The sequence below is a fragment of the Brienomyrus brachyistius genome, chromosome 1 (assembly GCF_023856365.1).
Source record: "Brienomyrus brachyistius isolate T26 chromosome 1, BBRACH_0.4, whole genome shotgun sequence".
NCBI classification, from domain to species: domain Eukaryota; kingdom Metazoa; phylum Chordata; class Actinopteri; order Osteoglossiformes; family Mormyridae; genus Brienomyrus; species Brienomyrus brachyistius.
The window spans coordinates 34,780,430-34,794,389 of record NC_064533.1 but is presented as its reverse complement, the minus strand read 5'-3'; the positions used below and the strand labels follow the sequence as shown (position 1 = coordinate 34,794,389).

The 13,960-nt window shown below is 42.1% G+C and overlaps 1 protein-coding gene across 1 annotated transcript; it reads left to right on the top strand.

Annotated features, from left to right (window-relative positions):
• The first annotated feature begins 6,538 nt into the window (after window positions 1-6,538).
• Window positions 6,539-11,486, top strand: fzd5 (frizzled class receptor 5). Its single transcript, XM_049006052.1, has 2 exons — window positions 6,539-6,800; window positions 7,238-11,486. Exon 2 carries the CDS (start codon window positions 7,474-7,476, stop codon window positions 9,205-9,207), a length of 1,734 nt encoding a protein of 577 aa, XP_048862009.1. The 5' UTR covers window positions 6,539-6,800; window positions 7,238-7,473; the 3' UTR covers window positions 9,208-11,486.
• The last annotated feature ends 2,474 nt before the right edge of the window (window positions 11,487-13,960 follow it).

Genomic DNA, 13,960 nt, shown 5'->3' with positions numbered 1-13,960 from the left:
CTTGGTTTGCAAAATTCTGATATTAAGGGTGTGTATCTCTCCCTCTCGGATAACACGATATGCAGTCCACAGTAAGATACAAAAAAATATGCGTAATTATTTGATATGATTCAACTCAAATACTATATGATTAGATTTAGCTCTGATTGGATATGATTTAGATAAATTTATCATGCAAAGTGCCCTACTTTTGAAGCAAAAACATTCAAAACAAATCATTGTTTATTTTGCACTCCAAAAAACATCTGACAGTATAAAGTGTTCTGTATGGAAGTCAACTCCAGATTTGAGAGATGCATGTCTATAAACTTTGACAAATTCCTCAAATGATAATTACACCCAAAACTGAGCTCTGCGCTGCATATTTTAAGTCATATCAAGTTTCTACAAGTCTTGACATTGGACCTCAGTGTAGTAACTGAATACTCAACTAATCTGCAATATATTTTTATACTATTAATTAAAGACTGCCCCATTATATGTTGTACACCGGCCTATATACAGGGCTTTCAGTTCATGACATATAATATGGGAACATTTTATTAGACTTGGCGTGTGTTTTAAACATTGTTGCAGGTGTGTTTTAGTGTTAATGTGATATCAAAGCACATGAAGTTTGTTTCTTGATCTGAAGTCCAGTGCTGTAACCATTACTGCACCCAGTAACCCAGCAAAGAGGTAAGACTCGGTGACAGCGAAGCTCCATCTGATTTCTTGATTGTGCCCGACACTCAGCTGCATGTCTTGTGTCTCTGGACAAACTATGAGGTTGTCTGTCTCTGTCTGGTCCAGCAACACACTGAGTGGCACTATTTTGTTTATGTAAACTCTAAGTTGCCTCTTTTTTCCTTTAGAATGCATTTATTTATTTATTTATTGGATTTATTGAACAAGGACAGCACAAAAGACAATGTTACATGTAAAAAAAAACAATGCAACCATTGTTTTGTACAGAGGTTTTCTAGCCGGAGGCTAATTTGCAAACCTAGTCCTTGGTTGGATTTTTTAAAACGGACAATAACAGCAACTATTGATAAACACACATTCAAGAAATGAATGTAAATTAATTAATATAACTAATATAAAACATCAGTGTTCACAGGTTTGTTTTTGTTTCAGCCATTCCTGAGGTTTATTTACAGGACTATTTCTCATTGTTTTAAGAGCAGAAGAGCTGCACTCATCTTCATCAGCACTCATTTTGCATGGTTTCCCATTCTGCTACCCTGACCGAGAGGAGTCTACAGGCCTCTGAGCAGAGCTGTCAGGACAGAACGGGTCCTTTCCTTTATTCTGCAAGCACTGAAATGTTGAAAGGTTTATCTTAGGGATTTTTAGTCCTCAGTCAAGCCCCTCTGTTGATTCTAAACTCCATTAAGGTCTTAATGTATGGCAGGCCAAAGTTCAAATCTCATTGCTTTTTCACCCAAGAGTGCTTAGATGGATTCAACAAAGATTCCTTTGGACCCAGTGCAACTATAGTAATTGGTGTTAAGGTCAAATGTAAACACATTTCAGAATAAAGACATTTTTAACTCCCTGTGCCTTATATGTGTATGAGTGGAAGAACTGGATGCCTCAATCAAATTTAATTTTGAGAAGCGAAAAATAACAGTCGTCTTCTACCAATAACCATCGTTCTGGAACAGCATTTATGTGACTAATTCACTGAAAAAGTTTCATTTAACACTTCAAACTCGGCCTGGGAGCCAAAATTGAATAATTTGGAAAACTTTTGGTCAATCAAATCTTTCAGATTATTTAATAGAAATAAAATTATCATTAATAATATTTTGAGGCATACAAATTTTTTTAATAAATCATTATCAATAAAATAATTGCACAAAGTCGTTATAGTGATTTTAAGTGATTATTGTGTTGAAATGTAGCAGGCTATGTGTTTTTTTTGTTCAATTTTCTTTTTATGTGTGTGTATGTACATAACAAGCAAAACCATTAATCCTGACCTCAGAGTCTTTGGTATTCGGCCCAACATGCACCTACTTCTGTTCTCCCAGCATGCTTCACATGTGATAAAAAATGTGTAAAAAAAGAGGAATGTTACCAGTTTTCTGTGTGTGTGTGTGTGTGTGTGTGCGCATGCATGCATGCTCTGGGTCCTCCGACTCATTTGCCACTGATTTGTATTGAGCGGCTAGCAAATTGAATGTGAGTGGCCGCCATGCTTAATTGTCGTTGCCAATTAGTGCATTGTCAGCAACCACAATGGCTCAACTGTAGCGAGCGGAACGAGCCTCTTTGTGCTTCTCCAGTGGCCCGCGGGCCAGTCAGAACCTATTTAGAAGCCTGACAACTTTGGTCTGAAATGCCATCAGAAAAAGAAAACAAAAGATGGTTTAAAGAGAAAAAGACGATGAACAAAAGGGGGGGGGGGTGAAGTGGTTAGAGAGCGAGGAGGTGGAAGATGACAGCGACGGAATCTGTCTTTGTGGGAGAGCGTAGGTTCAGCCTCCTTTATATTAATGAGCTACACATCTTGTTAGTGTTGCCTTTTGATTTAGGAGCTCTGTCTTTTAGGTAGAAAACATCCCACAAACTCCTCATATACGCATCAGCTTGCGTTTGGTTGCTGGTGGCATCTTTTCCTATGTGAGGGTCAATGTCTATGCCTGCGTTTTATCCCCATGTCGACTTGCGTAGCCCTTCGCAAGGATTAGTAAATGTTAATGCTCACTTCTCAAGTAGATGTCATCAAAGAAATGTAAAAAAAAAAAAAAAAAAAAAATATGTGATTAAATGAAATCGTCATTTGTCATGTTGTATATGTTTTTTTTTCTTCAAATAATACAAATTCTTGGTGTGATTATAGCATATATGTGCATTGTTCTATACAATCAAAAATATTTTGCTATTCTGTAACTGAAAGTCTTTTAAACCACTTAAGCTATTTACCAGAAGATCTTCAGTTTCCATTAGTGCTGTATATTTTAGTCTGGAAATAGCACAAATTACAATATTTTCCTGACATTTTCTTAGTGTGTGGGCCATCTTCTTACTAGAAATTAGTCCGAAGATGCAATCTCAATTCCACCCAATGTTAACCATAATAGTCCATGAGACATATGCAGATAAACTTCATTTATCTTTCCCTATCTTTCTGATATGGCTTTAGCAGCCTTTAAGAGAATTCCTACAACAGCCCTCTGCAGTCACCACCACTGCCATCTGTGGAATCAGGCTGTACTTTCAGCCAGCAAGCTTGTTGTTCTACCAAAGTGGCTCCTGGGAGGAGTAGTCCAGCTCCTTCTCTATTCTTTGCTTGTTATTTCCATTGAACTCTTACCTTTTCATTCCATTTAATTCAAGGCTCATAGAAAAGTGTATGCATGCATTTTTTCATGTATAATTCTCATTCTCTTGACTGGCAAACGTGAATGCCCACAAGATCTGGCTAGCCAGTAAGTCTTCAAGTGGAGAGTGCTTAGAGCATAGCCATTGCTGACCCTGCCTTATAGGCAGCTACTCACTGCAGAACATTCGTAACAATCAGGAATCTATTTATCAAGTAAACTTTGGTAGCCCTATTTTATACCACCTAGTTTACAAGGAACCGTTTTCGTTCATGAAGTCTAGCTGGGAGTAGCTGTTTCAGGAAAAGCAAGAGAAAACCACTGATAATAAAGGTCTTTGTTATCATCATGAAAAAATAAATCTAAAGGGTTTTTGTATTTTTCAGTACAGATGTAAATTGTTGATTCCTTGCAAAGGCATAATACCTTTTTATTAATTTCCTTTGTTGACCATTTTTGGTTGCTCATAGTGACGCATAGCATATGAAATATTATGCAGCCTGTGTACTGCTGCCACTCCTGGGGTAAGCAGGAGTGGGGGTGGGGGTCAGTGATAATAGGCTGAGGAAGTGTTTGTTTACATTTAGATGCTTCCACCCTGTGAGACTCCCTAGTCCATAGGGTTGCGCGATACGATGATTTGTTTTACACCAATCAGAAAGGTGACTGAGTAAGGAATTAGTTGTGACTGTGTAACTTGCTTTGCTTTGTGGTTTTGGTAATAATAGGAGTACATGCATGAAGTATCTTCCCAGTACCTACAAGCTGAATTGCATTGAAAGTGTGATGGTGCATCCTCTCATCGACTGAGATGTTACATCCCATCTAGGAAAAGGAACTGAAACTCAGGGCCCACAGACAAATGAACAGAAGGGTAGAGAAAAGAAAAGATTAGGAGGGAAAACATACCATCATTAACCTGTGACTACATTCGCAAAACATGGTTATGTATGTATGAGCTGAAGACTGCCATTCAGAAACTGTCACCTTGGTGGATTAATGTTTAGTCGATCTCTGAGTGAGCGCTTACGTTACTGCAAAGTATCCTATGAATTCCGAAACTTCACTACCTAGCTGTCACAATCGTAGTTTGACAGCTTGAAATAGTAGTTGAAAATAAAAAAACTGATTGGCACCAACAAGAGTAGCCAATGAAAACAAGCAATCTTTCATATATTGGAAAGGAATTCTTGTGTAATTTAAACAGGGAGGGAAAAATCTACCAAGACCCTTTGTGTGAGTTTGTGATTGATTAACCAGAAAGTTTCCTTTCAGATGCCTTTGGGCTCCATAGGAATGTGATTCTCTCTATTTGCTTCCATCTATCTTCTACACTGCAGTTAGCCCCTGTAATCTTGGTGTTAACAGGCAATAGAAACATTTACCAAGCTGTTAAATCACACAGTCACACACACCTATAATGAACTTTGGACTTATTAACTTCTTTTATGGTTTCTAAGTCAGCTTAAAGTAATCACAGAAAAATGAGAGAGAAACTCACCTTAAAATGAAAGATATCGCAGCTTTTACAGATCTGCACGTGTTTCTTTGGGGTGCAGAGCTGCTGTAAAAGAAGCAGGAGTTCTATCTGCAGCTGTGGCAGAGACGTGAACCGAATGACACTGAATGTTTCAGTAAATCCTCAGCTAGTACTGTGTAGTTCCTTCTCCCGAATCACTTATGTAAAAGGCAAATTATTCCAGGCATATTACATGGACGGTCAAAATCTCTTGGTACATCTGGGAGTCTCCTATAAAACAGGGAACTGCCAAATGCAAGGAACAAGTGAATATCTCTGAGAATTATAGATACTGAAGGACACCATACAAGACACTCAATGACTTATGGTGCCATCATGTCCCCTGCCTGCAAGGTCATGCACAAAGAAAAACACTGGTATGCACTATACATTATGGTGCTCTTCCACAGTTTTTCCTTCTTTGTTTTGTAATACGGATTGAAAATAAGCTCAAAATTATATTAAAAAAACAACACTTTTTTTTTTCCTGGAATATGATTGAATATGTAACAATTTATGTGTCTGTCTTGTATGAGTTAGACAAAAAAATATTAATCAGCAATACATAAATCCATCCATCCATTCTCTGAAACCCCTTATCCTAGTCATGGTTGCAGGGGGGTACAGAGAATATCCCAGAGGTGAAAGGTGGAGAACGACAGGATGGGGCACCAGCCCATCACGGGGCATGCAAACACCATTCACTCGCACAGGCAGCTGGGTAACTCCAATTAGCCTCAGCATATTTTTGGACTGTGGGGGCGAAACCCCACAATGACACCGGGAGAAGATGCAAACTCCACACATTTGGAAGCCATGTTCCAGAGGTGTGAAGTCACAGTGCAATCCACTGCAACACTCCCAATACATAAATATATTATAAAAAATATAAACTTATTTTTATGCTTCTGTCTAAACATTTACACAGAAAACTTAAGGATTTGGGTTTATTTGACTCATATATATTGATTATACAGCTGTGGACTACATCAGTAAGCATACAAATGACCTTTGAACTTCAGGACCCCACACACAATGAAATGCTTATCTCCTTCAAAATGTGTGTTAGCTTTGATAGTGTCTCTACGGTAACTAGTTCTGATGGCTGTTTCCTCATGAGTCAGTGGTGTTTCCAGGAGGGGAATTAAGCCTGCCTTAGCACCATTATCCTTGTGTTCCCGTAGTGTTGTGTGTTTTGTGGGATTTGACAATTCTCAGTTCACATCTCCCATAGGACGCTCAGCCTAAACCCATGCTCTTATGAGAGTGAGAAGATGGATGGCCATGCTCTTATGGAACTCCACGCATGTTCCAGTCTCTTGTATTAATCTTCCTGATTTTCCCTTGTATCCTTGCATTATGCAGTTTCCAACGTCACGTGGCGTTTTCTGTTAAACCACAGATATGTTGTTTCTTTGTTCTGGGATGTATATTGCAGGACTGCTTCAGCTTTTGGAAATAAGTATTTCATTTTGCCTTTTACCCGTGGGGGTTCACTCCGCCGAGGAGCCGCTTCCCACTATTCTCGCAGAGACACCTGTTTGGCAGCTGGCTACCATCGGCGAGGGCGCGGCATAGGAGTGTGTTTACGCTGAGACATTTTATTTTAACGAGCTTCGGTCAATGGTCTTTAGGGGGCTGGGATTAGGGAGAAGTAGGCGTGCTGTCCGTCTGTAGGCGGGTGGGGTTTATTGCACTAGCCTGAAGCTAGGATCAGACCTACTGGTGCTCTCGTGGTTTAAGTTAAACCGGTACGGTTTAGCGGAAACAACCATACTGTGGATATAGCAATAATCTGGAAAAAAAAATTCCCGAATTTAACACAAGTAATACGACGCTGGAGGAGTGCAAGCGAGAACTGTACTAAATAATTACGGCTGGATTATAAAACTTTGGCAAAAGGGGATATTTTGAAACACCTGGAAACTTGGCCATTTACCCAGGCAAAGTGCGAGGAGCGTTTATATCAAGTAAGTGCCGATTCTGATTTATTTCAAGTTATTTATTTCAACTACAAAAAGCTTGTTTAAAATCAACTTTATGTTTTTCGTGGTACATTTTAACAGTAACAATTATACTGGGCTTTGGCGTTCAGGAAACCTTAAAGAAAACTGCGGCGACTTCACCTGTCATCTGAAATAAAACGATGAAAGTAATTACTTTCAAAAGCTTAGAAAAATTCTTATATGTATTGGCCCGTGACTGAAAAAAAAAGGAAATAAACTTTTAACTGGAATGTTTTAAACCGTAGCGAATGATTAACACGGCTCCAAATGAAAGAAGCCAATTTCTGTGTGTTTTCTTCTTGCCGCATTAAAATTGCCGTTTGCTTCATCGCACAAATGGGTTTAAGCGCATGTTACGGTTTCAAGGAAAATAGCATCTTGTGATTTTATTCGTTTTCCAGATTATCCCTGCATCATGTAAGGTCGCAAACTGGAAAATGTGCCAACGGTGTGGCATGAAGCCGCATCTATTTCACATATAAGACAGAAGGTTGGACGTGCCACCGGAACTTTAAGGGTTTTACTTCGGAAAAAATGATTTCCAGAAGCATCTGAAATTGGAAAGAATACCTGTATTAACAACATAAATATTTGGATTACATTTTAATTGATATTTGACCCTACATCGTGTCAGAAGATGCCCCGGCCCGGCTTTCTCTCCGCGGCATCCCTCTGCTGCGTCCTGCATTGCCTGCTCCTGCTGCTCTTTGCACAGGTCCCCTGGCAGGCGCTCGCCGCCTCCAAGGACATCGTGTGTGAGCCCATCACCGTGCCCATGTGCAAGGGCATTGGCTACAACCTCACTTACATGCCGAATCAGTTTAACCACGATACGCAGGAGGAGGTGGGCCTGGAGGTGCACCAGTTCTGGCCACTTGTGCGAATCCGCTGCTCCCCGGACATGCTCTTCTTCCTCTGCAGCATGTACACTCCCATTTGCCTGCCTGACTACAAGAAGCCCCTGCCCCCCTGCCGCTCGGTGTGCGAGCGGGCCAAGCGGGGCTGCTCACCGCTCATGAGCCAGTACGGCTTCGAATGGCCCGAGCGAATGAACTGCGAACAACTGCCAGTGCTGGGCGACACCGAGAAACTCTGCATGGACCAGAACAGCAGTGAGAGCACCACCCTCTCCCCGCTTTTCCAGAAGCCCACCCCCAAGGGGCTTCCACGCCGCAGGCCCCCGGCAACGCAGGAGTGTGACCGCGAGTGCCGCTGCCGGGATCCCCTGGTGCCAATCAGACCCGAGGCTCGTCTGCTGTACAACCGCGTGCGGACCGGGCCCCTGGCCAACTGTGCACTGCCCTGCCACCAGCCCTACTTCTCCCAGGACGAGCGTGCCTTCACCACCTTCTGGATCGGCCTGTGGTCCGTCCTCTGCTTCATCTCCACCCTCACCACGGTGGCCACCTTCCTCATCGACATGGAGCGCTTCAAGTACCCCGAGCGGCCGATCATCTTCCTGGCCGCCTGCTACCTCTTCGTGTCTCTGGGCTACATCGTGCGCCTGGTGGCCGGTCACGAGCGCGTGGCCTGTGGGGCGGAGCATCAGCACATCCTCTACGACACCACCGGCCCGGCGCTCTGCACGCTCGTCTTCCTGCTCGTCTACTTCTTTGGCATGGCCAGCTCTATCTGGTGGGTGGTCCTGTCCTTAACCTGGTTTCTGGCGGCCGGCATGAAATGGGGCAACGAGGCCATCGCTGGCTACTCGCAGTACTTCCACCTGGCCGCCTGGCTCGTGCCCAGTGTGAAGTCCATCGTGGTGCTGGCCCTCAGCTCTGTGGACGGCGATCCGGTGGCTGGCATCTGCTACGTGGGCAACCAAAATCTCAATAACCTCCGTGGATTCGTACTGGCGCCCCTGGTGGTGTACCTCGTCATCGGGTCTCTCTTCCTGCTCGCCGGCTTTGTGTCTCTCTTCCGCATCCGCAGCGTCATCAAGCAGGGCGGCACCAAGACGGACAAGCTGGAGAAGCTGATGATCCGCATCGGCCTGTTCACGGTGCTCTACACGGTGCCCGCCACCATGGTGGTGGCCTGCCTGGTGTATGAGCAGCACTACCGGCCTGCCTGGGAGAGGGCGCTGGGCTGCTCCTGCGCCGCTGAGCGGCAGCGTCATGGCCCGGATTACGCCGTGTTCATGCTAAAGTACTTTATGTGCCTGGTGGTAGGCATCACGTCCGGGGTGTGGATCTGGTCCGGGAAGACCCTGGAGTCTTGGCGCAAGTTCACCGCTCACTGCCACCCCTGCCGTAGTCGTAAAACCACTGGCGCCTCCATGTACAGTGAAGCGAGCGCGGCACTGACAGCCCGGGCCGGCAGTGCCGGACTGGGGGCCTATCACAAGCCCACGCCTCTGTCGCACGTGTGACCTTGGCTCACCTCAAGCCAGATGGTCTTGGACTACAGACATTTCCGATCCCCATTGACATTCCTATTTTTGATTTAAAACAAAAAATGTGTGGAGAGGTGGAAAGAATAATTTATTTCCTGTGTTGTAAATACCACATTTATCCTTTAACTTTCCTCTAGCGTCTAACTGGGACTACGGACACAAAAGTGCCGGAATGAACACTGACTGAGGAAACTAACTGAAGGGGGGACAAAAGAGACAGATACTGTTTTGGTTACTGAAATGCAAATATGGCTAAGTGTTTGTATTGCTGTGTGATTTGAATTTGCTGCTTTGGTGTACTACTTAATTAAAATTAGCCTTTAGAATTAGGAGCGACCGTGTGCCAAATGTAGAGGAAGTCCTTCAAAAGCGAATGCTTCAGTGACAACAGATTGGAGAATAAATATAATCATAAAACAGTTGGGGGGAAAAAATCCATCATCCATCATAATGGACTTATTTATTTATATATATATTTTTTTTCTTTATGATCTGAGATCACTGTACTCTGGATATAGGAACTCATGTAATTAATGGGTCCAGGGATGGAAGCAGCTGACTGTCCTGCTTGTGACGTACAGGGCTGATTCTCTCTTGAATCCTTTACTCCATGTTCAGCTTCATGCTCCTCAAGATGCTAGATCGCCTTTGGGGGCTGAACTTGGTCTTGTGTACAGTTCCCATTTAGCTATATCCTTTTGTCCTTGTGCTTGCCTTTTTGAACATTTGTCTGGTGTAAAAGAGGCCATAGGACAATGAATTGTTTGTGTGTGTGTGTGTGTGTGAATGATTGTATGTATATCTGTGCAGGATAATTTCACTCAATTTCCTGGGCTATAGTGCATCTCATCATAATGCAGTTCCAGTATGAATCTGATGGTCGGGTAGATTACAGGAAATAGGGATGCATCATCTCAAAATGCCAGCCTCTTAGTGTGAGACACTGCCCAGGAAAGTCACCACAGTTCAGTTATTTGGGTAACGAAAGCAGGGGAGATGTTCACCTACTAAATGCTACCGTTTAATGGCCTCTTTCTGTTCAACCTGGAGTTGGTAAATATGGGTGAACAGACTCAATTTCTCATTGGCCATTTGTACGTTCATCCCCATAATATTTAATTCATAATATTTGTAAATGTGGAGCACTTCTTCATGTATAGCACATTGAAATTCACTTGTAATTTTTTTATAATTGAAAAAAAAAACATATTGTGTTTTATTATGGTTATGGAGAAGTTTCCGTAAGCTCCTTTTAGGTTTCTGAAATTTCCTGGTTAGTGCAGATGTACATCAGTGTTCAGCGGCTTTGTCAGATCTTTGGTTGTTTTTTTTCCCCTCTTATCCGGGAATGATTTTGCTTCCCCCTAGTGGTGTATCATGCTCGTTACAACCCTATCCCAGTCGTCTTTACCGTTTTATTATAACCACGTAGGTCTGTGGAAGGTTTTAAAAGGTGAACAAAATCAATATATTATTGCACAACCACGCTTTTCCAGTTTTATGGTACTTGACTCTTACACTGTGTGTATAGCTTTAGTAAATGTAGTACCTCTTCTGGACTTTTCCCCAAGTCTTATTTTACAATAAACTGGTCTGCTTACTGGTTTCAGGCTAGTTTACTAGTGCCACCTTGGATGGTTTTACTGGATTTAATTGAATAGTAAAATATTGACGAGACAACAACGAACTTGACTTGGGGCAGAGTCCGACTATGCAACAAAGGATTTAAGGTGCTTCACAATCTCTAGATGGCCAGCTCTGACACGATACTGGGCACTCTGAGTATGTCAGTAATGCCTTTTCACATGGCAGAAAACATCAAATCAATTTGATTCCAGCAGAGTTATAGCTGGAACCGCGAAAAAATTGAAAAACCCCCAGTAGCAATCCACTCTCTGTCCAGTCTGTCTTAGTGAGATCCTGTGAAATGTTTCTGTTTAGTGTGTAATATTTTTTCGGCCCTCAGTATTGTACACCAGTGTATTAATCATTGTTAATAGGTTATAATCTTACTTGTGAGCATTTCGTTGCCTGAAAGAATGTGATTTTTTCCCCCCTCCACATATTTCTGAGGAACTGCTGTAAATAGTCCATACTGCAGTTTTGCAAGCTGATTTTTGAGAATGTCATTCACATGCTGAGATGTTAAGGATTTTAGATATTTATGATACTTCTAAACATTTGCCAAAAGTACTGTTTTATTAACACTTCTGATTTTGGTAGAGAATAAAATGTGGTGCAGTCTGTGAACCAAATATTGAGTGATTTCTGTCCAGCTTTGCTCTCACTAACTACCGATTTTGCAATGTTTGTATGTCGTGTCACTGTTGCTCTCCAGCTGTTACCTAATAGTCACACAGGATATCGTCACAGCCTTATTGCTTTAGCATGTACAGTAAGCTTTACATTTACTACGTGTTGTCATAAGTTGTAACATGCGATTTATATTCCGACATTCCATTAAACACCTCAACTATGGTTTTGCATTGAATATCGTTTCTGTTTTTTTGGACTGAAAACTTTCATGAATCACATGGTAACACTTAGCTGTAAATTAAAAAAACTGCAAATATTGCATGACCCCAATCAACTTTTCTGATTGCATTTACGCAATTATAACCACTACAAACTAGTTTTATCCTCTGAGGGCTCCATCACCCAAAACCAAAAAAACCTTACGGCAAGTACAGAAATTTGTCTTTAAGACTGATCAATGACATGGATAGTGTTCTTGAGAACACCGATTTCACTTAGACTGGAGAAAAAAAATTCAGAGATCCTGTTGACATAATGTGTATATCAAGCAGATCACGTGTTTTAATCTGTCCTTCCGCAGGGAAACACTGCATTTTATCCTCCTCTTATGAAGGACCTACTGTATGTGTGCAGACGTATACTTTCTTTGAGATATTAAAGAATACAGCTGCCATCAGTACAGATTATAGTTCATAAATCCATATAAATAGCAAGCCTTTCTTTCCAGTGGACTATTCCAACGACCTCCAGTGTTGGCCAGTGGTATAGTGGCCTGGAGTCTGTCCCAGACAGCACACAGTGCGAGGCTGCAGGTACACTGCATGGAACGCCAGTCTATCACAGGGCACATTCATGCAAACACTATGGTCAGTTTGGAGCAGCGTTTCCCAACACGGTTTTTGCAAAAATGTGGACTATCTGGGGGTCTCTGAGGACTGCGTTGGGAAATACTGATTTAGAGTGTCCAGTTAGCCTAACTGCATGTCTTTGGACTGCTGGGGTAGCTGGAGGAATCCTACACCACACAGGGAGAAAATGGGAACTGCCCACACTGGAGTGGAGATGAGAGCCTCCATGCCCCTCCATTGCACCACAGCATACATTTAGTGGATAGTACAAGATATGAGCTCATTGTCACCGAGTATTGTGGTGATGATGGACTTGCCTGATAGAAGCTACAGGTTCCCACTTTATAGCTTTCCCCCCACTCTGGTCATAGCTAAAGTGACCCTTTTTATGGATGGATGGACATTATTTTGTGCATTATTATTGTTTGCCATCTTGCTTTGGCTTATGTGCAGAGACTCTCATGTTTTCAGGTCCAGCATCAGCCTGATTTTTCCCAGGGTTTTCTAAAGTATTACTTTGCCAGTGCATCAGTGAATTCAGCATAATCACTGCAGTGTACTTCAGTAATTGAATAATATTGGTGCACTCCATTCACAGTAAACAGGTACTGGATTTTAAGCACCCAAATTGGTCCACTTTCTTTAGCCAAGTGACATGGCGCTTCAGTGCAAAATGTTACTGGGTATAATGCACGACAATATTACAAATGGGACAAAGGCCCAGAGGGAGTAGTTTGCTTTTATCATCCACATTTAGGCCCCGTAACTAAACCCCCCCACTGCTGTTTTTGTTTTTAGAGATCTGCTTCGGGGGATTTAAATCACTGTTCGCATCACTAATCCATGTCTTTTTTTTTTTTTTAACTTAAAAGATTTTAAACAATGAATACAGCCAATCTTATAAAATTAATACAAATCTATCAATCCATCCATCCTCTAACCACTTATCCAGTACAAGGTCTTGTTATATCCATCCATCCATCCATCCATCCATCCATTTTCCAAACCGCTTATCCTACTGGGTCGCGGGGGGCTCTCGTTATAAAAATAGAAAAATATTTAAATAGCAATATCACAAAGAGGGTAAATATATAGGAAAATTTTGCACTAAATGGTAAATCTAGTACTATTCCTCCAATAACTACTCTGATCATAACTGGTTTTTTGCTTGAAGCTAGACAAACTACATCTTCATAAAAAATGTATTCTTGTCGCACTCTAATAGCAGTGTACCTTTAGTACAGCGTTTCAGACGAGGCCTTCCTGGTGCATTCCAAAGCCTAAGCCTGACCTCCTGGCGGCTGTGCAATTGAAGCATTCAATCTCATTGGCTACTTCGCCAGCAGTCTGTCGTAAGGCTAGGGAGCCATTCACAGAAACACTTTAATCTTTCTCAAAAGTCACTGCTGTTTTGAGTGCCCCCATAGAACACATGCAGTGCATATTTTTACATCCTTCAATTCTTTTTCATTCCTCCTTCCCTATTGATCCTTATTGAACTGTCCACAATTCCACATCACCTTCTTATCCTTTCTCGGCACTGTACTTTGATATCGCTGTTGCCACCCAGGACAACAGCATGTCTTTCATTTTATTCTTCAGGTTCTAATTAGATGCTAGAACAA

Excerpts from the sequence above, each read along its gene's own strand:
- fzd5 (XM_049006052.1), top strand. The coding sequence starts at position 7,474 with ATGCCCCGGCCCGGCTTTCTCTCCGCGGCATCCCTCTGCTGCGTCCTG.